Below are 26,134 nucleotides of genomic sequence, written 5' to 3' on the forward strand. Positions count from 1 at the left end.
ACAGGTAAGGCTATTTTGAATAACATCGGTGATTAGGTATCAGTATTCTACACAGAACAACTAAAGACAATGGGTTGTTTTGAACCCCCATAATCTCATTCAAACGTTTCAAGCCTTATTTGCCTTTGCTGCAGCATCATAATCCTTGATAGTTGTCTCAAGTTTCTCTATCGTTGCTATTCATTCACTCGTTAGCCCTCATATCTTCTCATATTCTGTCTTGCGACCAACCTTCTCGCTCCGCACGGATCTCATCTGTTTCAAGTTTTACCCAAGTCCAGTAAGCCAATTGGTACGTAAAGACAGCAATGAGAAGTGTCTTTGCGATAGGTCGGGTGAACGTGCGATAGAACTGAGACTGCCAGATTGTCAACGTAAGTCTTACGAATACTTTTGCAAACATACCACTGGGCTTGGTGGCTTGTTCACATATGTTCTTCTAGAAACTCCTATAATTTTTGGGCTTCTAGACGAAACCATAGGCCGTAGCCTCGTTAAAGTTGTTGAAATCATTGTGTTGATAATTCGTTGAAGAGTTCACAGACGCAAAGCAGCATAATATCGATAAAGCTTCAAGCTGCACCAGCCACATGTGGCAGTGAAGTGGGGGCGGGGCCGATGGGGGGGAGAGACGGTCTTCACTCTAGGTAGGTACTTAGGCTCCCCTGTCGCCTTCCCTTGTCTGTCTTTAAGGGGAAAGGAACACATGTCCCCAAAATTGTTAGTAGCCCATTTAAACTTCCATTCCCTCACGGGCCCTTGAAATCTGTCCCTTAATACGATCTTAGTACTTTAACGCGACGAAGACCATTGACAATATTTGAAACCGTTCAACACTCAATTTTTCTCTACATTTCTTTCCAGACTTTTTATCCAGACTCTCAAGTCAGACACAATGGTACGCCACAGCCAGGACCCTCCAACAGAATCCAGTGTCGATCTCATGATGGAGCTAACATGATACTTCCTTGTAGGCGCAAACTCCCCAGCAGCGACGACGCAACGAAGCCTTTGCCAAGGGCAATGAAGCCAAGATGGGCAAGTCGGAGGGTCAGATTAAGAAGCGTGTCGAGAAGGTTCAGAAGTCTCCCATCTCCCTCTTCTGGCTCTGTACGTATACACGAACCCCGATGGTTACAGGAGCTGCATTTTGCTAACACTTTGCCACTACAGCTATCCTTGGGTTCGTAATCTTTGGTGGCCTCGTCTTCGAGGGTATCTCCCGATTCTTCGGTTAAGCTTCCATCAATTGAAGTTTTCTATACTACAACAACATAAACACAAACAACAAACAACAATACCCCGACCAGACCTCGCTCTCAGCGATGGTACTACAACTTTTTCTTGGCATCTGGGAGAGTAAGGGTCTATGAATCATTTAAAAGCTATGGACAAGCACGGGACACCAGTCCACCGTCCAGAGGAGCTGAAGGGGGGAAAGGACACATATAATTGTATTTCGCCATGGGAGAACCTGTATTGAATTCGCAGGAACTTTGACTTCAGGAGAACAGGCGCAATCTGGAATCAACATACATTGACTTCTTCTCGAAGAACAGAACAAGAGGGTTTATTTCTTTGCTTTTTGTCTACCTGACGCCATGCCGCGAACCGTGAATTTAAATAACAACCCTTTCTTTGTATGAGGAAAGCTTCTGCCAAGCCGGCAGCTTCAAATGCGAATACCAGCACGAAACATATACTGTGCGTCAAACAACTATGCACCAAGACCACGACGCTTGCTGCCACCATCGTTCTTCATCTTCATACCAGCCTCGAACTGCTTCTGGATGTCGGCCTCAGCCTTGGTAGAGTCGGATGCGCCCTTGGTGTTATGGGAGGCGGCGACGCTAGCACCAGCCTTCTTTCCACCCAAAAGTCGGAGGAACTTGGCCTGTCGAGCAGAGCCTCCCTCAAGATCATCGACTTGCCATTGTTCAGCCTGAGCTGCAGACTCGGGCTCCTTTTCCTTCTTGTCCTCGGTCTCAGCTCGCTTCCTCTTCTTTTCGGCCTTCTTGGCTTTCTTGTCAGATGCCTTGGGCTCCTCGACCTCAGCCTCAGATTCGACAGCCTCTTCCTCTTCCTTCTTAGGCTCAACGAGTCTTACTTTCTTTCCCTTCTTGCTCTTCTTGTCCTTCTTAGATTCCTTGGGCTCTTCCTCTGCCTCGGGGGAGATATCGGCGGCGGAAACATGGCTTCGTTCGGAAGTGGCATTGCTCAGTCGGCGGTGCTTCATCACGATCTCGTCGGCTGGGATGTTCGTAGGAACTTCGGTTGGCTGCTTGGTCACGGGAGCACCTCCCTCATCCTCAGATGAGCTATCGGAACCAGAATCTGAACTCTCGGAATCAGAAGAAGTATCGTCGTCCTGCTCAGACTTGGACTCGTTGGCGGTTTTCTGGCGAGGGGAATCAGTGTGTAAATAAACAATCATAGGATGGGTGGACTTACCTCGGCATCAAGAAGTGCTTGGTACTGGGCAGCAGCTTTCTTGGCCTCGGCCAACAACAAGTTTGCCTTTTCTTGGAGCTTTTCGGCACGAGCCTTTAGCTTTTCCTTGCGCTTGGAAGCATTGACGGTTTTCTTCGCCACGGTCTTTGACTTTCGAGGCTTGCCGCCAACGACCTCCTTCGGCTCAGCACTGACGGCACCGGCGGCCTTGACGGCTCGCTTCTCTGCTTTGGCGGAACGCTTCTTCTTGCGCTGCTCAAGCTTGGTCGACTTGTCTTGCTTGCGCTTCAGGTTCTTGTCTGCATGTCGCAAACGTTAGATGAGCTTCATAGACTAGGATAAGGGACCGAAGAAAGTGGTAGCTATCTATGACTTACCCTTCTTGGACTTCACCTCAGGGTTGAGAGCAACACCGCCAGTTGTGGACAACGACATGATGACGGTCCTGGATTGACAAAAAAAAAAAACTGGGTACAGAGTTGGAAGTAGAAGGACAACTAGGAACTTCGATAAGCTCGTTGCCGTTTGCCAAAAATCAGTAAGAAAATCAATCTCTTAGTGTTCAAGGTTGAGTGGTGAATGGCGCAAAGAAGAATCAACGATAGCTTCATGAAATGCGCACCAGCACTGGGCAGAATCACCACTTTTTCTGCCGGGCGGTGAGAAAAAGTTGACAGGGGACCAAGCGTTGAACTTGGGTGGGGCAGGAACTGTTTGTGCACGCACATGGAAGCAGGGGCATTGCGTTCCGTGCCTTCCATTCCACTACTTACCCAGGGTGGATGAAGAATTGCCTAAACGGGCAATCGCCGGTTCACACGCCAGCTTATGCCACTAAGTATCTTCTTATTCATTGCAAGCTGTTCAGCATTGGATAAACAAGGGCTTCGTTATGTTCAGAAGTGGTTTGATCCATGAGATGAAGAGTCAATCGAAATATTGTGTTGGTAGGGTTAAGTTCTAGCCTTGAGAAAATATTTAGCAAGCCTTGTCCTGTATTACACTTGTCGCATGCATATTGCATTACATTATCCTCCAACATCTCTGGAACGACAAGACCTTAATGTGAGAAATTGATACCCAAAGCATGACTTATACGTTAAAGCCAAGATAAAAATGATATCATGGCCTCTCCAGAGATCATTATTGACCCTCCGTCTTGACATTAAGCGGGCACGTACCTACAACTCTCTTATCGAATACAACTACTGAGCGAGCACAGCTATGCTACATGTTCCTCCTTCCCACACCTAATGCTAAAACTATTCGAGACGAGAAAATGCAAATTGCATATTGTAGGTCTAGAGAACATTCTATAGAACGGGAGATATCTGATGAATTGGTTGACGGTTACCATACGATACACGCCGGAAACATTCGACACTGCTTATTTTGCAGCAAAGGCGAGGCTATATGGTTCAAGTCCCAACTTAAACGCTTTGGAGTATACAAGAAAATGCCAGTCGACACTATGCTTTAAGGTTATCGTGTTGGCTGGCAATAAACATGGGAGAGCATGTCCGTATCAGGCCACATCTTGCAAGATGGGGCATGGCTGGAACAAGGCATACTTCAGTTCTCAGGGGTTGTTGTATGCCTGAATTCGTATAGCGCTATACATGTTGGAGGCCGCATTCTCATACATAGGACTACAGCACATAGACATACGATTAGACCTCAAAATGTGATATGAAGTAGCCCTTCATTGGTCAGCACAACTCATATTCCCCCATATACCTACCACTGTCAGCTTATCCAACTCTCAAAACTAATCATCGAGTAATTTATCGTGCAAACAAATTGGATCAAATGTTGTCTTATTATGCAAAGTCATCCCCTTGCCGCCATCTTTAACGCCAACCAGTAGCAGAGTAGAGGAGTGCCCTAGGTATGGTAAAACATGATCTATGAATAGAAAGAGAGATCTTCTTTTGTCTCGTAATTAGTCCTTCATCCCTTGCCTTGCCTCGCCTGACCGCTTTGAATCATCCCGTCCCAAATCTCAGCCGCATCCAAGAATAGCAATCCAGCCCAAGAAGACCAACTCCATGTGAGCGAGCGGGGTAATACCAAAACAAAAACTCCAGAAGAGGGTGTGTGATAAGTTGTACAATGGCATTAATCGTGATAAGTCCGTTAAATTCCTTCTATTCCCAAGTTCGAAAACCACTGTATCGATATGAGTCGAGGAAACCAAGAGAACAGGGGTTGATCTTACAATAGCTTCTTCGCAGCTCATTGACCAGCATTTGGGTCGTATAGATAAGAATCATCGTAATACATCTCGTCTGCTCCACTGCTTTCACCATAACTTGCTTGTGCCCATTGCGCGCCGTATGAGGGTGAAGCACTGTATGTTGCTGTAGCAAAGCTATCGTCTGCGCTGTGTGTTCCCCTTCTACTGCTGCTGTGTCGACTCTCGGCCTCCTGACTACGGCCAACAAAGTGGCCGATGTTCATGCTGCCCCAAGGAAGCCCTGAAGGGTCTGAATAGGAGTTGAAGTCGTTTGCAGAGGGAATGCGGTAGCTGTTGCCAGCATACTCCTGGTTTCGAGAATCTCTCTCGGCTCTCTCCTTGTTTTCTCGAGCCTTTTCTCCTGGGTTATCATGTTAGTTACATGTCTGCTTTTCAAAATTCTTGCTACTTACTGAACTTGCGTTGAGCAATACGATTCTGGATTCTACGTCTCTCTTCAGGATCTGTGATGTCTGACCAATCGACATCATCGACCGAACTTGACTTTGACTTTTTTGAGGAATGTGAAGATGAGCTGCCTTTATGGGAGCTGTGGGAGCTGTGGGAGCTGTGGGAGCTATGTTTTGAGCTTCCGCCCATTTTGCTTTTTTCAGAAGAGTGAGAATCTGATTTGGAAGAAGATGCCTTCTTCTTGTCTTTATGACCTGAGGATTGCGACCTTGTTTGACGTGTTGGTGCAAGTTTTGAAGGAGATTTGGAGCGTTTGCCGCTTGATCTCTCCCTTTCGTCAGTTTCTTGGTCAGGGGAAGCACTTTGAATGCGAATTTCTGGAGTTTGTAATTCCGATGGCGACTGATTCGGCAAGGACATCTACTCTCAGAGAGTCATCAAATTGGAGGCCTTGAAAAGATGGTATTGAGTTTGTTGACACAATAGGGGGGAACCATCTAAGTTGTAGGACTTTTATGCTGAGGCTCGGATGACAGAGTGGTCGTGTAGCAATGACAACTGAAACAAACTACACCCTTGTACTAGAAGTCTGAGATTGATAACTAGGCAGACAGAATAGGGATGTCTTGAAGTCGGTTAGAGTTTAATTGTATTAGGATATGGTATGAACGAAACTCGAAAACGAGGGACGAAGCCACAAACATGTAAGGCAACGACTTTTAAACCCTGGGCCATGATAGGTAAGTACACTAGTACCTGAAGGACCCATGCGACAGCGGGATGATTGAATCGGCCAGGACCGGGGTATCTTGGCCAGTGAGTGAGTGAGTGAGTTGAGTGAGTGACTGTATCAAAGATGGAGGGAGGGTAGAGGTTCAACGGCGGAGCCGGGTAGGGCAGAATTGACGTATGGAGATTACGAGGAGGGCACGAGGCGGATGCGTCAGGAAGAGGGTTTTCGGGAAATTAAGCAATTGGAGGTGACTCTTTACTGTAGAGGCATTCGAGTCAAAAACCGAATCCTGATAGGCGTTGCTCGCCATTCGCTTCGACTAAGAAGGATTCGCATCAGCCATGATATCCATAAGTGACCCATGCCTTAGTTACAGGGGGCGGAGAGAACAGGCAAAGAACTAAAACGGTACGGACTGGATTTAAAAAAAAATGCACTAAACAACCTTGTTAAGGTACACCACCAGATGCGTGGAATGGCGTGTAAGACGAAGCCCAAGTTCAAGGGTGTGCGTCAACACGGCAGCCTCTTTTCAAGCGATATCAGATCCGAAATCATTTCTTGTTCATGACTGAGGCCTCTCCAGGTCGCGTGGTGCACCAACATACGTATTCTCACAGATATTCAAGGGAGAGACTGTACGTAAGGTACATGCAGGCTATCTTGGACCCATGACGGCGAAGGAGTCATACTCTGGAAACCTTGTAATCACCGACTTACAAACGTCCCCCCCATGGGGCTAATCTCAAAGTAATACATACATAGCTACATACATACCTTAGGCTACTACACTTCAGGTTGAGTACTGTACAGTAACACGTATGTGCCCACGTACAGTGACGACGTCACAGCTGAGAGATCGAAATACCTACTCTTTAAAGATAGGGTTGAGTTTCGTGGAATTAAAGGAATGTACCTGTTGCACGCGTCTCCTCTGTAAGCCCCCTGCAAACGTGCATTCGCAACAAGCCACGCTAATCATTATTTGCTTGCCATGGATGGTTCGAAACAGTGTAAGTTGGAAAAAGCCAATGGAACACTACCTAACTTGTGTGAAAAGCCGCGTTGCTAAGCCACCCGTCGCCCTGAACCTGAGGAGGGAAGGGGAGCAAAAACGGGAATGCGAGATATACGATGGACGGGGAGTAGGGCCTTGGGGCCACGAGGTAATGAAAAATAGTGGGACGTGCTAGAACGGGCCTTGTAAGGCAGATGTATTATGTACTTGTTCTTTGACGATAATACGTATTCCGTATTCCCCGTGGTTATTGTATATCCATCATGCCTGTGATGTAATATCCAACGTCTTCAACCAAATAGGAAGATATAGGCATTTAATCGGATTTTCTAGGGAACAGAAAAGGCTCATCACGGATAATCTAGTCACGAGATACACTCTGCTATTCCGACCCGACATCCCCGGGTCTTGCGTGCCGGATAATCATGGACAGGGATCTAGAGGAGTCATCGCCATTGCAACAACGGATATCTTAGCTGGAGCCAAATTTCAGTTGGAACGGGCCCGAGAACTTGGACACGTTTTAGCTGAGGTCATTTTGCTGCACTGACCCAGCATGTATCTCAGTGACACATACCACACCATATGTTATGCTTGAGCGTTATGTATGTTTTAAGTTCCCTCCCGTCTTAACTACCAGGATCCTTTTGCCAAAGAGGGCTGCCTTGCGTAGTAAAGTTGTTGCCTCAAGGCTTCCACATCATGGCCTGTCTTGGACGTACGTACGTCTATACATGGATGCGATATGAGGACACGTTGTGATATCAACACGATCAAGTTGGCCCATCAGCCCTACAAACACGCACTCGCACAACATCCCTCAATGGGATCGTGGAGGGTCAATCCGTGCATTGCCGAACCAAGCAGTCGGTGAGAATAGGGATGAGATGAGTAAAGTAAAGGTATGCTACCTATTCTTGTCTCGAGACCACAAAACAATCGTAACTAGGTAGGTCAAGGTGGCTACGAGAAAACCCTCACGCTAGGTACATATATGTCTCTCAAAGGGCGCGCGTGATCTCTGAAGCCCAAGTTGATCTGCTGTCGCTAGGAAATTCCAGGAACCTCAAACTTCATGATTATCAATCACAAGCCTCAGCTCGTCGGGGCTGCACTGTATCCGCGATACCAGATGATCGACGCTACACATACAGTATCCCATGCTTGGAGGCTAGAGCCCAGAACAACCTTAGCAGAAGCCAATTTTAGGCAGCCTCTGCAATGTTACATCTCCCTGTGAAATTTAATGCCCCGGAGGTGGTTACGAACCCGTTCCCATTCGTCATAATTAGCTCTTGGCTGTCCATAAAGAATATGCCAAACAAAAGGTCCCTTGATCAAGCGGCGGTAGCTGAAACTCTAACACCGACAGTTGGGGGCCACCCTCTGGCGATTCATTTGCTGATCAATTAGGCGAATGCGAGATATTCGCCAATCTGCACGGACGTTGGTGAATTATCGTGAATTTCTTCATAGCAAGGACCAAATAACGAACAATGAATGAACATTGATCGAAGAATTATGAGAGTGCTTCTTGGCACGCAATTGTATGAGACAAGGCTGTCATCAATGTATAAGTCACAATCAGAAAAACCTCGCCCAGTTAAGGATACGATATGAAAACAGTTCTGTATCAATGCACATACAGCCACCTCCGTTTCTTAGTCATGTGCGGAGAAGGCATTTTCTATTTCTGTTTCCTGTCACATCGTGAAAGTGGCTGCATCTACACCACCATCTTCAGATCAACAAACATGAAGCCAGTCAACTAGTGAGAGAACAACCATGTGAATGCCCACCATACATATGCCGTTATGTATTCAACATTAGTCGGAAGTGAGGGTATCCGATATGCAGTTATAATTTACCCACCTCTCAATGCTTGTTGATACAGCACTTGGGAGGCATCAAGTACAAGACACGGGTAGGGTACCCAGCTTGACTACCTCAAGAATATTAGTCAATCGAAGAAGAAGCTTAAAATAAAGAATCGGCAGGATCCCCGCACAGCATGCTCCTTTTGTCAGGTGAATCACATAATAGGCAGTGCAGGGGAGAGGTTTGTATCAACGGGCGGTGCAGTATCAACACCGTTCATAATATGTTCAAATATACAATTACGCACCTAAAGACATTCAGTCATTGTAAATTATGCCATGTGAACGTTTAGGTGGTGATAAGAGGGCACAGCACAGTTGCATTAGTTTAGCATAGCCTACTGTTCTTTGGGGTTTTGACAACAAGACTTCCACGAGTTGATGACCTACTACAGGAATTCGAAGGAGACTTCAAGTGACGTTGAAATAAGCTCCAAATTTACCGAACATAAGGTCCGGGATTTACGTCAAGAATAGCTTCTCTTTCTGCCTGCCAAGAGGTGAAAAATACACCAGGCAATAAGGCGTTGGTACTGATGCAATGCCTCAGGATGATAACTCCCATAATCGCTGACATAATGTTCACACAGCCTCTGCAAACGAATATGGCAAACCGATGTACAGATAGGCACCACGAAACAGACTTGATAATAGGCCACCAAGCCTCTTTTGCACATCAAAAGATATCCGAGGAACAGCACTTGAGTGAATCATGCTTTTGCTCAGCCATCCATAAACCCCAGTCATATCTGCTAAAACTACAGTTGTAAATGTACATGTCGTGTCTTTGTCTTTTACACAACTATTACATATTGGCCAGCATCTCGGCCTCACGCTCAGCTCTTCGCTCTGCTGACCTCTTCTTGAATCGGACTTCGGCCCTTCTGCGCTCACCACCGTCGAGCTTGCGACCCTGGCGGTCCTCCCACATTCCTTCCGTAACCTTCACAATAGCACCTGACGTTCCAGAGATGGGTTGGGCAAAAGGTCCAGCAATCGTCTCGTGACCAACGACTCGATATCCGTTTGGTCGGAGCAGATATGAGCCAGTGTCTTTTTCACCCGCAGATTTCTTAATAGCCTTTCGAGGGATCTTTTTATCAGGCGTAAAATCGTGGGGTACATTGACAACCCATTTCGTATCGCTGAGGGCCGAAGGAGGCGGTGTTGCGACCTTTAAGAGAGCCTGTCCATCCTTGACAAATTCAAAGTCTCCGCCAGGGCCCAGAGAGCCCTTTCTATATCGTTGCATCCAATGCAAAAGGTACCTCCGGGTTCGGGGTGGTTCGATACCCAATTCCTTGAGTTCTGGCGAGGTGAGGGAGAAGAGGGCGTTCCATGAGGGGAACTTGTTGGCGTACTTGTTGAGGCCACGGCCGATCAGGGTGAGGAAGGTCGGCACATCGGGAACGAATGGTCGGGGCTTGGGGATCGGGTGCGCAGGCCGTGTCTTGTGAAGTTGTCGGATCTGTCCTGTCCTTGAAAAGGCGCTGCCGCTCTGCAGAAGCAGGCCAAATGTTGACCTGAGTCGTTCGCCCTTCATTTTCCTATAAACTTGTGTTAGAAAACATAGCTGAGAGTATCAATTTCTATCATAAACTTACGCTGCTCAATGGGTCGAATGACACAAGTTCAGCCGCTACCTCAATCAACGAAGTCTCACAAGCCGAACGTTGATCTCGAAATTTGACGATGGGTCTTCGTTATGTCAGCAAGGCTGCTTTTGTGGCTGATGCTCCTCCCAGCTGTGGCGCTGATCCCTACTTATCCTATGGTGCTCCACTTATATCCGGCCAGGCTGATATCCCACCTCAAATGCCTACATGCTCCTCCTACCTTCTTCCCTCCTACACACTCGATTTCATGTTGAACCATCTATAATATTTCGTGACCTGAAGTTTGGGGCATCTCCATCTACCAACCACCAGTGGTAAATGATAACAAACATATAACATCAACCATGGCCCGCTCCCGGCGTTCTACTGCCGAGGCGGTTCACTTACACTTTGGACTTGATGGTGAGTTAATCTTCGGGGTTTTTATTCACTCGCGCTCACACCTTTGACTTCAGATTTGGTGCCAACATCATTCGTTGAAGGGCTTATCAGTCTCATGATTTCTGAAAATGAAACTTCAGATCAACCATCATCGTCCCATGAGAATGGGCCACCTACGAAGCGTCGCAAGACGGACTCTTCATTAGCCTTGGATGCTATACCTATCGCAAAGAAAGAATTTACGATTTCTCGCCCTTGCATGGGGTCCCCTTCAAAAAGTCAATCAGTCGTTTGTAAGAGCGTTGATCGCTACCTGAGCATTTATTTTATGGACAATCGACTTCGCATGAAGTCGCGGAAGGATTGCCTATCGGAACCGTTGGATGTTACTGTCAGGCTACGACGAGCGGAAGAAGATGACCAGATGAAGATTTGTTCGTTGGATAGCACCTCCAAGCGAGCGTCACAGCCGAATGCGCTATGGAGCACATTCGACCTGGAACTTGAGTGGCAAGGAAGGCAGGTTAAGATGACTTTCTGTCAAAATTTCTACTGGAATGAATCTCCATCGCCGCACTCTCAATACAGATCGTCCTCAGATCGTGGAAGCAGTCAGCGATTCATTAACTTGCTACTACGCGGCTCGATCTCAACATGCACACCTTATAGAATTCCAACATGGTCTCCCATGGACTTTTACGAAGCGGCTTTTGTCCCCGAAAAGGGCGAGAAAACACCTGAAACTATTGAAGTCGATGCTTTGGAATCAACATTATTTCCATACCAGAAGCGCACACTACAGTGGTTACTGCGACGTGAAGGAGTGCAGTGGTCAGCAGATATGCGACGCATCGTCCCACACGTACCTGAGAACCAGGATAGCGTGTATGACTTCAAGAAACTGACGGATGTGGCCGGGAATGAGTACTACTTGAGCGAACTATTCCATACGGTGACAAGAGATATTTCGCTATTCCGACAAGCTGAGGCTTCCGTCAAGGGCGGAATTCTGGCAGAAGAGATGGGCCTTGGTAAAACATTGGAAGTTCTTGGCTTGATCTTGCTTCACCAGCGATCTCGACCTTTGATTCAGAGTGAATATGAATCCCAGGCCAAGCTGACGCCGAGTGGCGCCACGCTCATTGTGACACCCCCATCGTTAAAAGATCAATGGGCATCCGAAATTGCTCGTCATGCACCGGGCTTAAGTGTCAAAGTTTATGAGGGTCGGAAAAGGATATCGGAAGCGGACGAGCAAAAGGTCACAGATGAACTTGCTGGCCACGATATTATTCTCACAACATACTCTGTACTGTCCTCTGAGCTTCACTTCGCGACGGCACCCCCAGAGCGTTCACGGCGCCACGCACGAGTTTACGATCGGCCCAAGTCCCCCCTCGTGCAAATCTCGTGGTGGAGAATATGCCTTGACGAAGCTCAGATGATCGAAAGTGGTTATAGCCAGGCCGCGAAAGTGGCTCGTATTCTTCCTCGAATAAATGCGTGGGGTATCACTGGAACTCCGGTGAAGAATGACGTTGAGGATCTTCAGGGCTTGCTCCTTTTCCTCCAGTACGAGCCCTATTGTTCTGTGAATCAAATATGGCAAGATCTGATCCGTCATCACAAATCTGTCTTCCAGCGCCTATTCAACAGGATCGCTATTCGACACACAAAATCAATGGTTAGAGATGAGTTGGTTCTACCATCCCAGAAACGCTTTGTCATCAGTATGCCCTTTACTGCCGTTGAGGAACAGCACTACCAGTCCCTTTATCGAGAAATGGCGGAAGCGTGTGGGCTCAGCCTCGAGGGAGCGCCAATTGTGGATGACTGGAAGCCTGAGGATCACGAAGAAGACATGAGAACTTGGCTGGTTCGACTCAGGCAGACTGCGCTGCATCCTGAAGTTGCAGGTTATAACCGCCGAGCTCTCGGCAACAGCAAAAATCGGCCCATGAGGACCGTTGACGAGGTTTTAGATGCTATGCTAGAACAAAGCGAGAGCGCGATTCGATCGGATGAGAGAGCCTATCTATCCAGTAAACTGACACGAGGTCAACTATACGAAAACAGCCCCCGAGTAAAGGAGGCACTGGAAATATGGTTATCAGTACGAGACGAAGCTCGAAAACTTGTTTCCAAAGCCCGTGATGAACTCAAGTCTTTGACTGTGTCAAAAATTAGACCCACCAGTCACGAGGATTCTGACATCGATGATGATTCTGAAGTTGAGGAGAAAGGTCAACTGTTTGAAAGTCGAAGACGGCTTCGTGGAGCATTAGAGATGTACCACAGGGCCGTCTTCTTCTGCGCGAATGCATACTTCCAGATCCGCGAAAATCCAGAAATGACTGAGCCCGAATCCGAGGAATTTTCACGTATTAAGAAGTTGGAAGACCAGCACTATGAGGAAGCAAAGGCTATTCGAAGGGAAATCCTACAAGAGCCTCATCACAAAGCAAGCCGTCTTATGGCGAAGGTGGCACAGAAAGCATCCGAACAATCCTTTGTTGAGATTCCGGAGCTCACAGTTAATGAGGAACGAGGTATCGAGAGCAGTCGCATTGTCGACGATCTAGAAGCATTGTACAACGAACTGAACGACCAAGCAAATGTCATTGATGAATGGAGGGAACACCTAATCGGGCTGGTTCTGAAGCCTTTAATTGATGAGGAAGACGATGCCGAAACCACTGGAGATGAATACGGCGAGTCAGCCAAAATTCAAGATGAGCTCATGGTTTATGTTCAAGCTCTTCGAGCTATCATTGCTGATCGACAGGATGCTTTGACTGGACAGACTAACGAACTGATCAAGCACGAAACACAAACGTCGCTGAGACTCGCGGCCAACGAAGAAGGGCCTGCTCCCGAAAAGCTTATTGAGCTTCTTACACTACGAGGTCAAATCAAGCCACGATCAATCTCGATGCGGAAAGCTATCAGCGAGTTTCGAGGCTTAACATCAAAGCTGGCAAGGGATACCACACGAAGCGTCCTAGAAGGTAGAATTGCAGATCGACAACTCAAAGCAACGCAATCAATTTTAAACACACAGAGCAAGCTTACTACTGCTCTCGAGGCCGAGGTCGACAAGTTCAAGAACATCATGAACCTCCGCCTGGAGTATTATCGCCAACTGCAAGTAGTCTCTGACAGTGTCCTTCCTTACGAGGAACCTGCCACTGAAGAACTCATGGCGAGGATGAGGACGACTGAGGAAAATATGCGGCAAAGGCTGTCTGCTGCAGAAGCTAAACATAGATACCGTGAGTTATACACCCCTTATTATTTGACCCGAAACTAAGTTTCCAGTCCTCCACCTCAAGGAAGCAGGAAACAAGTCGAACGAGCCGCGAATGTGCGTCATCTGTCAGACCAATTTCACTATTGGTGTTCTCACGGTCTGCGGGCATCAATTTTGCAAGGAGTGTATGATGTTGTGGTTTAAAGCTCACCACAATTGCCCAGTGTGTAAGAGAAAGTTGAAGTCATCCAACTTGCACGATATTACTATCAACCCTCAGCAACTCAAAGTGCATAGCGATGACCCAAACCAATCTCAAGATGGCACGGAGAATAGCTCTGAGCAAAAACAAACCGATTCGCCAAAGAAAACCGGGATCTACTCCGAATTCAACTCAGACAAGCTGGCTGAGATACAGAAAATCGAGCTGGACGGGCCTTCATTCACCACGAAAGTCGATACGCTTGTGAAACATTTGATGTGGCTACGAGAGTCTGACCCTGGCGCAAAGTCAATTGTATTCTCGCAATACAAAGGATTTCTGGGGATTTTGCGTAACGCTTTTTCAAGATTTAGGATCGGCTATGCCTCTATTGACGACCCTGATGGCATCAAACGGTTTAAGGAGAACGCGTCTGTCGAGTGTTTTCTTCTTCACGCCAGGGCGCATTCCAGTGGCCTGAATCTTGTCAATGCAAGCCATGTCTTTCTCTGTGAACCTCTCCTCAACACCGCACTCGAGCTTCAGGCAATTGCACGTGTTGACCGGATTGGTCAAATGCACGAAACAACTGTATGGCTCTACCTTGTGTCAGGGACAGTTGAGGAGTCGATTTACAATCTTTCGGTCCAGCGGCGAATGGAACATATGGGACGTGTCAATAAGGGCAAGTCAAAGGAGTCGACACCCGAACTTCTCGACGCGAATATTGAGGCAGCCAACACTCTGGAACTTGAGCAAGCATCACTGTCACGGTTGATGAGTAAGGATAAATCGGCTGGTGAGAACGTTGAAGAGAACGATTTATGGGAATGTTTGTTTGGGCATATTGCTCGCAAAGACACTGGGCCCGAAAAGGATATCAGACTTCAGGAAAAGGCTGTCATGGGCTACTTAGCAGCAGAGGCAGCCGAAGAGAGAATGGACAGGAACGATTAGATACCATGATCATGATATGGAGGAATGGATTTGGCGCATGGGTTAGCATTCACGACAAGTCCCTATATGCGGCGCAAGGATTGGCAACTATGGTATCTCATTTGTGGTTTAGATCAGGGTTTCATCATGGATGCAACGTCAATGCTAACGATAAAGTGCACAGAGACTATGGATCATGTCTCGTGGCAATGTGTGGGAAAAGCATGCCATTTCCCCAATGCTCGTTTTGATACATATAATATACAACAGATACTTTTGGCTCGTGGTGTCCCTTGATCCATTGCCATGTGACGAGTCAGATCGTTTCTCATGATACCCAACCCCTAGTCTACCCAGGCATGTACGCCATGACCCTTGAAACTCAGACATGGTTTCGTCACAAAATGCAGTACGCACATGCGCAACATGTCGAAAAGAAGATATTTCACTTCCTTAATCGACTCGCTTGACCTTGGTGCTGGCGCCAGACTTGACGCGACGGGCGACAGGGCGGTTGATGTGGTGGTCAGGGATCCAGCTCTCGTCGTAGTCCTTTCCAGAAGCGACGGCAACGGGGGTAGACTCGGAGCCGGAGAGAGGCTCAGCAACATCGATGGTCTTCTTGGCCTTCTTGTTGGTACGGGGTCGCTTAGCCTGGGGGAAGAGAGCCTCGATCCAGGTCTTGTAGACGAAGTAGAGGGTACCGGCGAAAGCAGCAGAGAGGAAGAGGTAGAGGAAGATACTGCAAATACTGTTAGCTTGCGATTGGTTGAGACGTTTAAGGGAGTGCATACATCTGGGGGTCAAGGAAGCTGGTGGGAGCCTCGACGATGGAAGCAGGACCGTTGTGAACCAAGACCTGGTGGAGGTTGCCAGTGGAATCAGTGACGACAGCGGAGAGCTCAACGCGGACCTCCTGAGGCTGCATGTCCTGGGCGAAAGAGAAAGGAAGCTCCTTCTTCTCGCCGGCAGGGACCTCAATGTTGTACTGGACAGAGGTCAAGTTGCGCACGATGCTGGCGTAGCGGGGGCTGTCCTCGGGAAGCTCCTTCATGGTGTTGAGAGAGCCAGCGACGAAGGCGACATTGATAGCATTGGCATCCTTGTTGTTGATCTCGATGACAGCCTTGGTAGGACGACCGTTGACGAGCTTGACACCGAGAATATCAGCTTCGGGGAAAGTAGCCTTGATATCAGCCTTGAGAGGAGCCTTGGGAGCGGCATTGGCTTCAGGAGCGTCCTTTATTAGAAGTTAGCAATTGCAGGAGGGGAGATGAAGCCGTCGCGCGACACGAACCTGAGCAACAGCGCCAAAGACCTGAGCAGCCACGAGGGCGAGCAAAGAAGCCTTGAAGAACATGACGACGAGAAGATGAAGGGCAACCTAGAGAGAAGACACCGATGAAGAAGATTGGGGGAGGGAGATGAGGAGAAAAAGAGAAGAAGAAGAAGAAGAAGCTGGTGGAGATGATGGAATATGGGGGGAAACAGGTTGGGCAGTGGGTGACAAGACAATCTGGCCTCTGGAGGCGAATGGAGGCGAATGGAGCAAGGGGGGAGGGGTGCTGTTGTGGAGAATCAATTGAGATTGGTTCGAGACTTGAGGTTTTAGGGGATTATAGTGGGGTAGACGCTGAAGCTGGAGCTGTTTTAGGGGTTTAGTGGCTGTGATGGGAGCTGGAGCTATGAGCTTGGACCAATGGCGTTATTGGATCTGGAGCTGCGCCGTTTTGAATTGAGCTTATCAGTCTTATTACCAAGGTTGAAACCAATTCTGACATCAATCATCATGTTACATAGCGATAATAGTTGATTGACTTGGCGAGAGATCGGTAATCGGTGAAATGTGGAGTCTTCCGGTGCCTTCGCCGGGTGGCCTGCCATATGACCCGGCCCCGCTCCGGGTTGTTATCAGATATCGTTGACTTCAAGGGTATTTCATCAGTCGGGCAAGTATAAGTCAAGTAGCTAAATGAATAGTTAATTACAAAAGATGACTAAAATGATTATGCTATGAGGATATGCCGCTCTTGATCTTTTAAACGCTCCAAAATATGCAAGTCTATAGTCATGGCAATGCCAGTGTATGTTCAGCTTTCTAAACTGGTGAATCTTCGGTCTGTTCGATCTTTTCGGTCTGCTCAACTTCTTTTGCTTTGTTCTCCCACGCTTCTAGCGGTGGAGGTTGAAATAGCTGGCCGTTCAGGCTCGCCCTGATCGTCCCACACGCCACCATAACCCACAACAAGAACTCGGCAACAGAGAATATCGTCCCCAGCACTTTGAAGAACTTGGAAGGGAGCTCCTGAGCAAGTGTCGTGGTCGCAACTGTGAACACCCCAAGGGGGAAGGTAAACGCCCACCAAGTGAGGTTAAAGGTGATTTGACGTCTGATGATTGTGGCGAGAGCAAAGAAGAGCCAGACAACAGCGAACCCCCATAAGATGAGAGCAGTGAGAATGCCAGTCAGGTAAAAGAACTGACCCGCGATGGGAGCCTTGGGGATGAAGTCGTTTCTGGCAAAGAGTTTGAGAGAGACTTGGCCGAGGAGTTGGATTGCTGCTGCGCCCATACCGAGAGGGCCGATGGCGATGAATGATGCTACAGCAACTTGGCTGGGAAGGATGTCGTGAATCATAAGACGGTGGTAGTACATGGCGAGAATAACGATCGCCATTGGTACGCTAGTCCCCCAGAGGATGTAGCTTGTAATGACGGTCCATATGGCGTGTTGGTCGTTGGGGAGAACGTTTGCTACGATGGCTCCAGAGGTGGAGGCAACGATATCGGCAATGACGGGGAAAAGCCAGGAAGGGTTTACTTGATCAAGTGTGATCTTTCAAGCGTGAGTATTGATATATCAGTACTGGAATTAGAGATTGACTTACACCTTCTGTTCGCATGATACAATGCGGTATGTAAAGACTGCAAGCAGTGGCCATAACAACATCTATCCACCAAAGAGCCCATGCAAAATTGGCTGCCCAATCACCCCAGGCTGGAACACACACAAAGACCATCATGTTGATAATGGTAGCGAAACCAACTGGTATGGTCCCTTGGTCAACTGTCAGCTTCGATCGAGAACAAGCGATCACATCATGACGAATGCGTACCTAGAAATACAGCCTGTGCCGGATGCCGTAACGTTGAATACCATATCCCTTTGAAATACGTATATCTGATAATAGATATACAGCTAAACAGAGTGAATAACACTATGTTTAGACAAAATATTACACAAGAGACGTAGAATAGCCATCGGCCGTGGTAGGGCAGGTTATGAAGTAGCACAGACGTGATTCCAGTGCCCATCGTCACTGTGAACCACGAGGGAGTGAGGTTGACAACAATTCGACGCCATCCTCTTCGATTCTCTCGATATTTATCGTGCTTGAGTTCTTCTGGATTCGTTGGTGCCGTGGGAGCTGCTATGTCGGAACCTGGGTAAGTGACCTCGCTAGAGTCTAGGTCTGGTAGATGATCTGAGGGTGTTGGTGTGGGACTCATAGTGAGATCAACTGAGCAAACAAGCCAAAAATGTCTTGACAACCAGTGTAAGCCATTGAATAGAGAGAAAGGTCACGTTTACTTAAATAGAGTGAAAAGAACTAGCAATCAATTGACCAAAGTTAAGAGACAACGTGACGCCGCGGAACCGGCACCTCGGCCAATGCCAATTTTCGACCCACGACTCGTCGTCATGTTTTTCTTCCCTACAAACTAAACCAACTCATGCCATTGCCACGGACTGGACGGGCTCTCTTTATAGGATTCCCGCGGAGACGTCTGAACTCGTCTAATGCCTAGTCCACAACCGCATGATGCTCAATTGGGGTTGTCTTTGCTGAGCATTACCTCTTTGTGTAGGAATTGGTTGCTCGACCTATAGCGTGTCGTACCTGTTAGTCATAGGAACTCAAACGTCAGTTCATGGGTCTAAGGCGAAACATTCAGATGACTATACTGTTGCATTGGTCCTTCAAAACTTGAGACTATTATCGTAAGAACATAGAGTAAATAGTATGTTTTTTTGGTCCTTTTCATATAGTCTTCGGCAGTATTTGTTGTTACATCGGAGAATTAGATCCCTACGTCAAAGCAAGCCACCTTCGCAAACCACTGCCTCTCTAACAACAGCCATTGCCGTACCAATTGAACTCTAATTGTACCAGAAATTGCGCTCGTAATTCAAGACCTCATCTTATTTTCTATATCCCGAAGCGCCTTGATCATAACCCCCTCGCATAAGAACAGCAATTGATAGCATCCATTTTCCGTATCCTGGTTCGCTTCAAAAGTTCACCTAACCCCATAACAAAACACTAACTCAAAAATAAAACAACGTGATATGATCTCTTATTGATCAGACGCCATGTCCTCCAATGTGACTGTTATACTTGGGTGTCACGTAACCAGGCATAGAATCCCTCTCCTCCACCGCCAGATGGGCACCAGCGATGCGCAGTAATTGTGCACAAGGCTCCTGGCCTGACTTGACAGCGACAAACAGAGGCGAGTGATTGGCCTTGTTACGTTCGTGGACGCTGGCGCCCCGCTGTAGCAGCTCAAGGAGGATCTCGGTTCTACCGGCCACCGCGGCGAGATGCACCGCTGTGTTTCCTGCGTAGTCTGACTGCTTGAGGAGTTGAGCACCTTCACCCTGCAGCAGTTCCTTGACGAGCCCCAATTCGCCATTCTCAATCGCGTATCCGAGTGCCGAGAATGCAGTCTCGCTTGGCGTAAGATGGGATGCGGCAAAGTCGAGTGAGCCGGAGGGGTGAGAGAAGCTTTGGTGGGCGATCTCTGTCATCTCACCACGCAGCGACCGGGAGAGCTTCTCCTGAATTTCCTTGACCGAGAGGTTTGGCTGGGCGAGTAGATAGGAGACTTTGGTGAGTGCCGCCTCAGCTGTTAGGTCGAGTCCAAAGATGACACCAGCTCGGCCGAGGACAGTGCCTGGGGCATAAACGGGAGATACAAAGCCATTAACACATTGGCTAACATTGACAACGACAATGCCACGCTCAACAGCCGCCTTGATGATCTGCGTAAGACGACCCTCAGCACCGCCAGGGATGTTGCCCATGCCAAATGTCTCAAGAATAAGACCACGGATATCGGGCAAGTGAAGTACAGCGTCGATCATCTCAGGCTTGATGCCCGGAAACACGCGCAAACAGGCGACATGAGTAGTGTCAAGACCCTTTGTAACATGAAACTTGGCAATCGAGGTTGGTCGTAGGACAAGGGGCCAATTAACACTGATGCCGAGGCCATTGACCTTGGCGATGGGTTCGCAGTTGGGACTGGCGAAAGCCTCGAATTCCGTTGCTGAGACCTTTGCGCTGCGGTTTCCACGGTAAAGGCGGTGATGAAAGAACAGGCAGACTTCAGGAATGGTGAATGTTCCGGCGATGATGAGTGATCCCAATAGGTTGTCGACACCGTCGGATTGAAGTGCAAAGATGGGCGCCTGAGAGCCAGTAAGGATCACGGGCTTGCCTAGGTTCTCCATCATAAAGGAGAGCGCAGAGGCCGTGTAAGCCAGAGAGTCTGTTCCGTGCAGAATGACGAAACCGTCAAAAAGATGATAGTTTTCTTGAACACATGAGGCCATGGCGTCCCAATCATGGGCGGAGATAGAACTAGAGTCTAGTAGTGGGCTGAACTCGATGATACCATAGCGTACATGGCGGTTGTATGCTGTAGCAGGAGTGCGAAGACTATCAATCTGAATCTTTTCTCCATCACGAACTGCTGGGAGGGTATCTGGATACATGTCAGCAAGGTTCATTCAGAGTAAAATTTTGTCTCATACCTGGGTTTGAGAAGTCATTGAACGATGGGCGAGGAGCCATAGCATTCTCCAAGAAATTGTCTGTTGGCTGAAGACCATCAGGGCCTTGCTGCATACAAATCGTTCCTCCTGTGCCAATGATAAGGACCCGAGACTCGGGATAGTTGGTCTCGGGAGCTTTCAAGGCAGGAGAGCCAGTCTCGCTCATTTTGAAGGTGTTGAAGAAGATGTAGGGGAAGTGATTGACCTGATAGTCTGGCAATTGATATCGGTGATAGATAAGATAGCGACTCAGTCAACGCATCAACGATTGCACTTTGAACAGAAAGACTATTTCGAATAGAGATGAGGAAGAAGAATAAATCACAATCGAGATGAGGAGAAGTGAAAATTTATCTACGGCACGCGCAACGTTAATATTAAGTACGTAGGCAGGTAAACTAAACCTTGTGGACAAAGAAGCCATCAAGTGGATCCTATCGAGGTTATGAAGGGGTAACAGAAACTCGATATCTCGCGGGGACTGGCGAGTAAGAGGCGATGATGTTTGGTGTATGCGATAGCCACGGAGACTAAGTATTAAAGAGGAAATCTATTGGTGTCAAATCAAGACCTGGAGTTGCACTGCTTGGTTGTCCTAAGCGTTTTGATGACTGAATTGGTTAATGAGAAAAATGGGATGTGGTATCTCTGGTCTGGTGTTGATGATCAGTAACAAGTGGCAGGTGATCAAGAGGATGTTTTCACGGTGAAGAGAGAGACTAGATTAATCGAGGTAGACCAGATTGATATTTACTGAATCCATATATAAATGCCTGAGTGACCTCCATTAATAATCTAGATATCCCATCTATTACCCCAGATATCAACATCTCCAAGACGCGGGGAGAATGAATATTAATTACTGGCACTGGCCATTTATTTTCCTTACCTCCAGTACTTACTGAACGGCCGTGGATTGGGCTGCATTTTTCGACACATCTTCTATTGGCAAAGGCTAGAACAATGTGGATTCCCTTCTATTTTGATGCTTCACAGCGCACAGCACCACCTAGCGGATACAATGGAGAGCGACCTCCGATTACGGCCCCCTACAATAACAGGGACTTAATCAATACGTCGGGTTCACAACGAATTCAATCAAGGACATTAACTTTAATAAATTAATGATACTCCCGAGATCTTGATGAGACCAGGACTGCCAATAGATGTGGTTAAACGAAACTTTCCGTGATATCCATGCTGTTTATGTTAGCATAGACAGCAAGCTTTCACATGCCCAAACACCAGGCAACATGCTTCAGCCATAATATCAGGTAAACGGGCCTTCGAGGTCAAATACAGCCATGGCTTCAGTTTGATTATATAATGGGGTCCGGGGTGTATCGGTCAATTCAATATACAGACCAAGTATGACGTATGCTCCAAGATCACAATCATTTTCTCGCTGCAAGACAATCGCCAGAAAAGGGAGAGAATCTCAACAATGACGATCATAAGCCCAGATGATAAAATGGATCCAACAAACGCAAACGCAAGGGTCTTCAGGTACGTACCCCTGGAGCACCCATCCCTTCTCTTGCCGCTAAGCCTCTTCTGTGCATTCTGCCACGTTCTAGGCCTGACCGCCTTCGTGCGTCTCTCAACTCTCGTCTTGGCCTTATTGAAAGTGCATTGACACTCAAGGACAATCAACCAACAAAAACATCTATAATAGATAACCCCGCTCACTCTCCTTTTCAAAATACCAGCGCCGACTCTTCGACTTCTCCTTAGGCATCAACCCCAAAGCGCCAATCCTTATTCACACTTTTCCCGATGATTCACGATTAAGAGGCGATGCGAATCTTGTGAGAAGCCTCCCAGCCTCACTCACTCTTTCGACGCGCGCATCGTCAACTCAACTCTTCGAGCAACCAACGCCACAGATAAAATGTCAGACTCGACGCCTGATGGCACTTCGCCTCGAACCTTTGCGCTCAACCACTTGAGGCCAAAATCAAGCTTCAAGGGATGCTCCCGTATTTCCGACTATGAATTGCTAGGCAAACTGGGAGAGGGAACCTTTGGGTACGAACCCCTTGGTCGGCGCATATATCGTCGATCATCGCGACCGAACAACAATCGCATATACTAACGGAAGTTCAGTGAGGTTCACCGTGCCCGCTTGCGCAAGACCGGCACCCTTGTCGCCTTGAAAAAAATCATCATGCATCATGAAAAGGATGGCGTATGTCGATGCACCACCCCGCCCAAGAACCGCACTGACGATGATCATAAGTTTCCCATTACCGCCCTTCGCGAGATTAAGCTTCTCAAGCTCTTGTCGCACAAGAACATCCTGAGACTCGAGGACATGGCCATCGAGCACCCAACCAGACAGAGTGAGTAAACACGACTGTTTCTTGGTTGATCCAACTGACCATCCCCTTCAGCCGATAAGCGCAAAAAGCCCATCGTATACATGGCCACTCCCTATATGGATCACGATCTTTCCGGTCTTCTCGATAACCCCTCAGTGCATTTCAAGGAGCCTCAAATCAAGTGCTACATGCTGCAACTGCTCGAAGGCCTGCGATATCTCCACGACAGCCGCATTCTGCACCGAGACATGAAAGCTGCCAACCTGCTCATCAACAACCAAGGTATCCTTCAGATTGCCGATTTCGGTCTCGCTCGACACTACGAAGGAGATGTTCCCAAGGCTGGCCAAGCTTACGGCCCAGGAAGGCGAGATTATACTGGTCTGGTGGTAACTCGATGGTACCGACCACCCGAGCTTCTACTACAATTACGGCAATACACCCCCGCTATTGACGTTTGGGGAGTAGGGTAAGCGTGGTTCTGGAATTCCCGATTCTTCTTGGTTCTAACAATCAATGTAGCTGTGTACTGGGCGAGATGCTCTTCGGAAAGCCCATTTTGGCTGGCGAAAGTGACGCACATCAGCTGGACATGATCTGGGACTTGATGGGATCTCCTACTGAAGACAATATGCCTGGGTGGAAGCAGTTGCCCGGTGCTGATCATCTATCCCCTCGGCCACGAACTGGCAACCTCCAGAACAGATTCAGAGAGTAAGTCTGCATAGAACAACCTTCAAGGTCCAGTCACTAATCCCGTTTTTTAGGTACGGCTCGGGCGCAGTCTCACTATTGAAAGAACTTCTTAAACTGGACTGGCGGACACGAATCAACGCAGTGGACGCCCTACAACACCCATGGTTCAAGATGGCGCCTCTGCCGTTAGAGCCCCACGAGATCCCTGTTTACGAAGAAAGTCACGAGTTAGATAGAAGAAAGTTCCACGACCGCAAGGCTGCCTTGCCCCCTGCCCCAAAGGGTGGGACTGTAGGTATTGGCCCAGATGCGAAGGGCGCCACAGCGGGCTTCAACAGCAATGAGCCTTACGGAAATGGCCGGAATGGTGTGAACGGGAGCAGATATCGCAACGGACCAGATGAAAGGCGTCCAGCTTGGCAACGAGATCGAGGCGCTGGGTTACCGCCACGACCGCCTCCGAACGACGACGTGGACTATCGTGAGCGAGGACCTCCTCGTGGGAGAGGAGCACCTGGGCCAAGAGCCCCAGATGTCGACACGTACATACCCGCCTATAACCGGGATGATCCAGGCCGACGGAGGGACGACCGCCCCCCTCCACCACCCAGAGATGATCGTCGGCGACGCAACAGCAGAGAAGACCGACGCTACGATAGAGACCGTGGCACCATCAGCCGCAGTAGGTCACCCAGGCATGATCGGTCAAGAGATCGAGACAGGCAAGAGCGTGATAGGCCGGAGCGTGATGCATACCGGAGATAGGATCCAGCGTCAGCGATACCGCCTCACGTGTACACAGGCCACAAAGTGAGCAAGGATCTAGTACCACGTCGAGGAGAAACCAGACTAGGAGGTGTATAGTACAGGCGTTTGAAGGCGAACAACCGAAATTAATCACATGTCGATTCGGGCATAGCAGGACATGGCGCAACGGATTGATACGACCCAAGTAAACAAGTAAGGAAGAAGAAGAATATCCTTGGAAAGGCTGAGTGTCTAGTCTAGCATTATTACATGAGCGGCGCATGGTATCAGAGGATTCTAGCAGGTTGATCCTCTCGTCTAAGCACATATATTATGGGATTATCCATAGCGTAGAAGTTTGCAGCTGAGCTTTGATGTACTATAGTACTTATACATGATCAATACTCTGAGTCATCATCGTCCTCCTCGTGAATCGTCTGCGATAGTAACCCACCTGGTCGGCGCCTTTGACTGGAGGAGTCAAGCCACTGCCAGTCGAGCTCAGTGCCTGAAGATTGCGAATCTCGTCGACTGCTGGTCTCAAGAAAACTGCCTTTAGAAGTTGACCCGCCTGAGTCGATATCCTCGCTCTGCATTCCTAGGTAGGACGTGATGATGGATGAGAATATGGCCAGGCCGATGCCAGCTAAGATGCCGACGCCAGCTGCAGCACCAAACTAGAAGTTGTTAGACAGAAATTCTTTCACAAGAGTGTTGGCCTTACAAAAGTATATAGCGGCTATAGAATGTTAGCTTAATCTCAACCCAACTCAAATTGATGTGACCACATACCTCTAAGCTAGCCAGAAACGCCCATACAGAGCGTATGCCAGCAAGTGTGTAAGAAACGAGATAAATAGCCGGTGCAAACACGACGAGAAGAATATTGAGCAAAAAGGACAACGGTATGAGAATTAGGTGGAAAGGAAAGCTGATTATAGTGAAAAGCCGTGAGAAGAAGCCTGACCAGTTGAAGGAGAAGAGGAAGCTGAAGACAGCGACAACGATGTCGAATGCGAGTATGAATGGGGATACTGTGGGTGAGGCCTGCTCTGATGTTGCTGCCACGATTGTGGAAGTTGGGGGTGATGACTCGGACATTTTGGGTAGAAGAGGTTGTGGTGTTGATGGTGAGTTGGGTGAGGTTGTCTATAAGGGAGGGAGGATTACATCACTACAGATATGGAAGAGTGATAGGGGTTCAAACAAGCGAGCTCAGTATAGTAACGTGCTTAGATGAGAATACTCTTGGGAGGTTTTTGAGTTAATTAATGAATGGACTGTAGTAAGTCAAGGCATGTTACAATTCAGAGCTCCCTTGAGCTGTTGTAGATTGTGGAGGTAGAGGAAGCTCAAGCCTTATCGAGATGCAATCCATTGGGTGGTTGGCTTGCCCGAACAGCTCTCGGTGGATACC

The 26,134-nt window shown here is 48.1% G+C and overlaps 11 protein-coding genes; 3 read left to right on the plus strand and 8 right to left on the minus strand.

Moving 5' to 3' along the window:
- Positions 1-108: 108 nt before the first annotated feature.
- On the minus strand, positions 109-513 carry FFUJ_14893 (uncharacterized protein; the record flags this gene model as incomplete). XM_023574241.1 has 3 exons in its annotated part: positions 109-176; positions 232-358; positions 406-513. The coding sequence occupies 3 exons, from the start codon at positions 511-513 to the stop codon at positions 109-111; spliced, it is 303 nt and encodes a 100-aa protein (XP_023428851.1).
- A 382-nt stretch (positions 514-895) lies between these two features.
- On the plus strand, positions 896-1,238 carry FFUJ_02502 (related to secretory pathway protein YSY6; the record flags this gene model as incomplete). XM_023574242.1 has 3 exons in its annotated part: positions 896-898; positions 975-1,110; positions 1,174-1,238. 3 exons carry the CDS (start codon positions 896-898, stop codon positions 1,236-1,238), a joined length of 204 nt encoding a protein of 67 aa, XP_023428852.1.
- Positions 1,239-1,717: 479 nt separating this feature from the next.
- FFUJ_02503 (related to wound-responsive protein KED) lies at positions 1,718-2,886 on the minus strand (the record flags this gene model as incomplete). XM_023574243.1 has 3 exons in its annotated part: positions 1,718-2,398; positions 2,452-2,750; positions 2,829-2,886. 3 exons carry the CDS (start codon positions 2,884-2,886, stop codon positions 1,718-1,720), a joined length of 1,038 nt encoding a protein of 345 aa, XP_023427632.1.
- A 1,800-nt stretch (positions 2,887-4,686) lies between these two features.
- On the minus strand, positions 4,687-5,518 carry FFUJ_02504 (related to SRP40-suppressor of mutant AC40 of RNA polymerase I and III; the record flags this gene model as incomplete). XM_023574244.1 has 2 exons in its annotated part: positions 4,687-5,048; positions 5,101-5,518. The coding sequence occupies 2 exons, from the start codon at positions 5,516-5,518 to the stop codon at positions 4,687-4,689; spliced, it is 780 nt and encodes a 259-aa protein (XP_023427633.1).
- Positions 5,519-9,531: 4,013 nt separating this feature from the next.
- FFUJ_02505 (uncharacterized protein) lies at positions 9,532-10,269 on the minus strand (the record flags this gene model as incomplete). Its single annotated transcript, XM_023574245.1, has 1 exon — positions 9,532-10,269. One exon carries the CDS (start codon positions 10,267-10,269, stop codon positions 9,532-9,534), a length of 738 nt encoding a protein of 245 aa, XP_023427634.1.
- Positions 10,270-10,686: 417 nt separating this feature from the next.
- FFUJ_02506 (DNA-dependent ATPase RDH54-like protein) lies at positions 10,687-15,132 on the plus strand (the record flags this gene model as incomplete). XM_023574246.1 has 3 exons in its annotated part: positions 10,687-10,744; positions 10,798-13,995; positions 14,042-15,132. 3 exons carry the CDS (start codon positions 10,687-10,689, stop codon positions 15,130-15,132), a joined length of 4,347 nt encoding a protein of 1,448 aa, XP_023427635.1.
- A 432-nt stretch (positions 15,133-15,564) lies between these two features.
- Positions 15,565-16,471, minus strand: FFUJ_02507 (related to signal sequence receptor alpha chain; the record flags this gene model as incomplete). XM_023574247.1 has 3 exons in its annotated part: positions 15,565-15,853; positions 15,906-16,351; positions 16,409-16,471. 3 exons carry the CDS (start codon positions 16,469-16,471, stop codon positions 15,565-15,567), a joined length of 798 nt encoding a protein of 265 aa, XP_023427636.1.
- A 738-nt stretch (positions 16,472-17,209) lies between these two features.
- On the minus strand, positions 17,210-18,621 carry FFUJ_02508 (related to malic acid transport protein; the record flags this gene model as incomplete). XM_023574248.1 has 3 exons in its annotated part: positions 17,210-17,947; positions 18,000-18,169; positions 18,228-18,621. The coding sequence occupies 3 exons, from the start codon at positions 18,619-18,621 to the stop codon at positions 17,210-17,212; spliced, it is 1,302 nt and encodes a 433-aa protein (XP_023427637.1).
- Positions 18,622-19,477: 856 nt separating this feature from the next.
- On the minus strand, positions 19,478-21,119 carry FFUJ_02509 (related to Lysophospholipase; the record flags this gene model as incomplete). XM_023574249.1 has 2 exons in its annotated part: positions 19,478-20,883; positions 20,933-21,119. 2 exons carry the CDS (start codon positions 21,117-21,119, stop codon positions 19,478-19,480), a joined length of 1,593 nt encoding a protein of 530 aa, XP_023427638.1.
- A 1,725-nt stretch (positions 21,120-22,844) lies between these two features.
- FFUJ_02510 (related to cyclin dependent kinase C) lies at positions 22,845-24,735 on the plus strand (the record flags this gene model as incomplete). XM_023574250.1 has 6 exons in its annotated part: positions 22,845-22,981; positions 23,060-23,141; positions 23,193-23,295; positions 23,347-23,743; positions 23,797-23,988; positions 24,042-24,735. 6 exons carry the CDS (start codon positions 22,845-22,847, stop codon positions 24,733-24,735), a joined length of 1,605 nt encoding a protein of 534 aa, XP_023427639.1.
- Positions 24,736-25,115: 380 nt separating this feature from the next.
- On the minus strand, positions 25,116-25,818 carry FFUJ_02511 (uncharacterized protein; the record flags this gene model as incomplete). XM_023574252.1 has 2 exons in its annotated part: positions 25,116-25,394; positions 25,510-25,818. The coding sequence occupies 2 exons, from the start codon at positions 25,816-25,818 to the stop codon at positions 25,116-25,118; spliced, it is 588 nt and encodes a 195-aa protein (XP_023427640.1).
- Positions 25,819-26,134: the final 316 nt, after the last annotated feature.

The sequence above is a fragment of the Fusarium fujikuroi genome, chromosome FFUJ_chr03 (genome assembly GCF_900079805.1).
Source record: "Fusarium fujikuroi IMI 58289 draft genome, chromosome FFUJ_chr03".
Taxonomy (NCBI): domain Eukaryota; kingdom Fungi; phylum Ascomycota; class Sordariomycetes; order Hypocreales; family Nectriaceae; genus Fusarium; species Fusarium fujikuroi.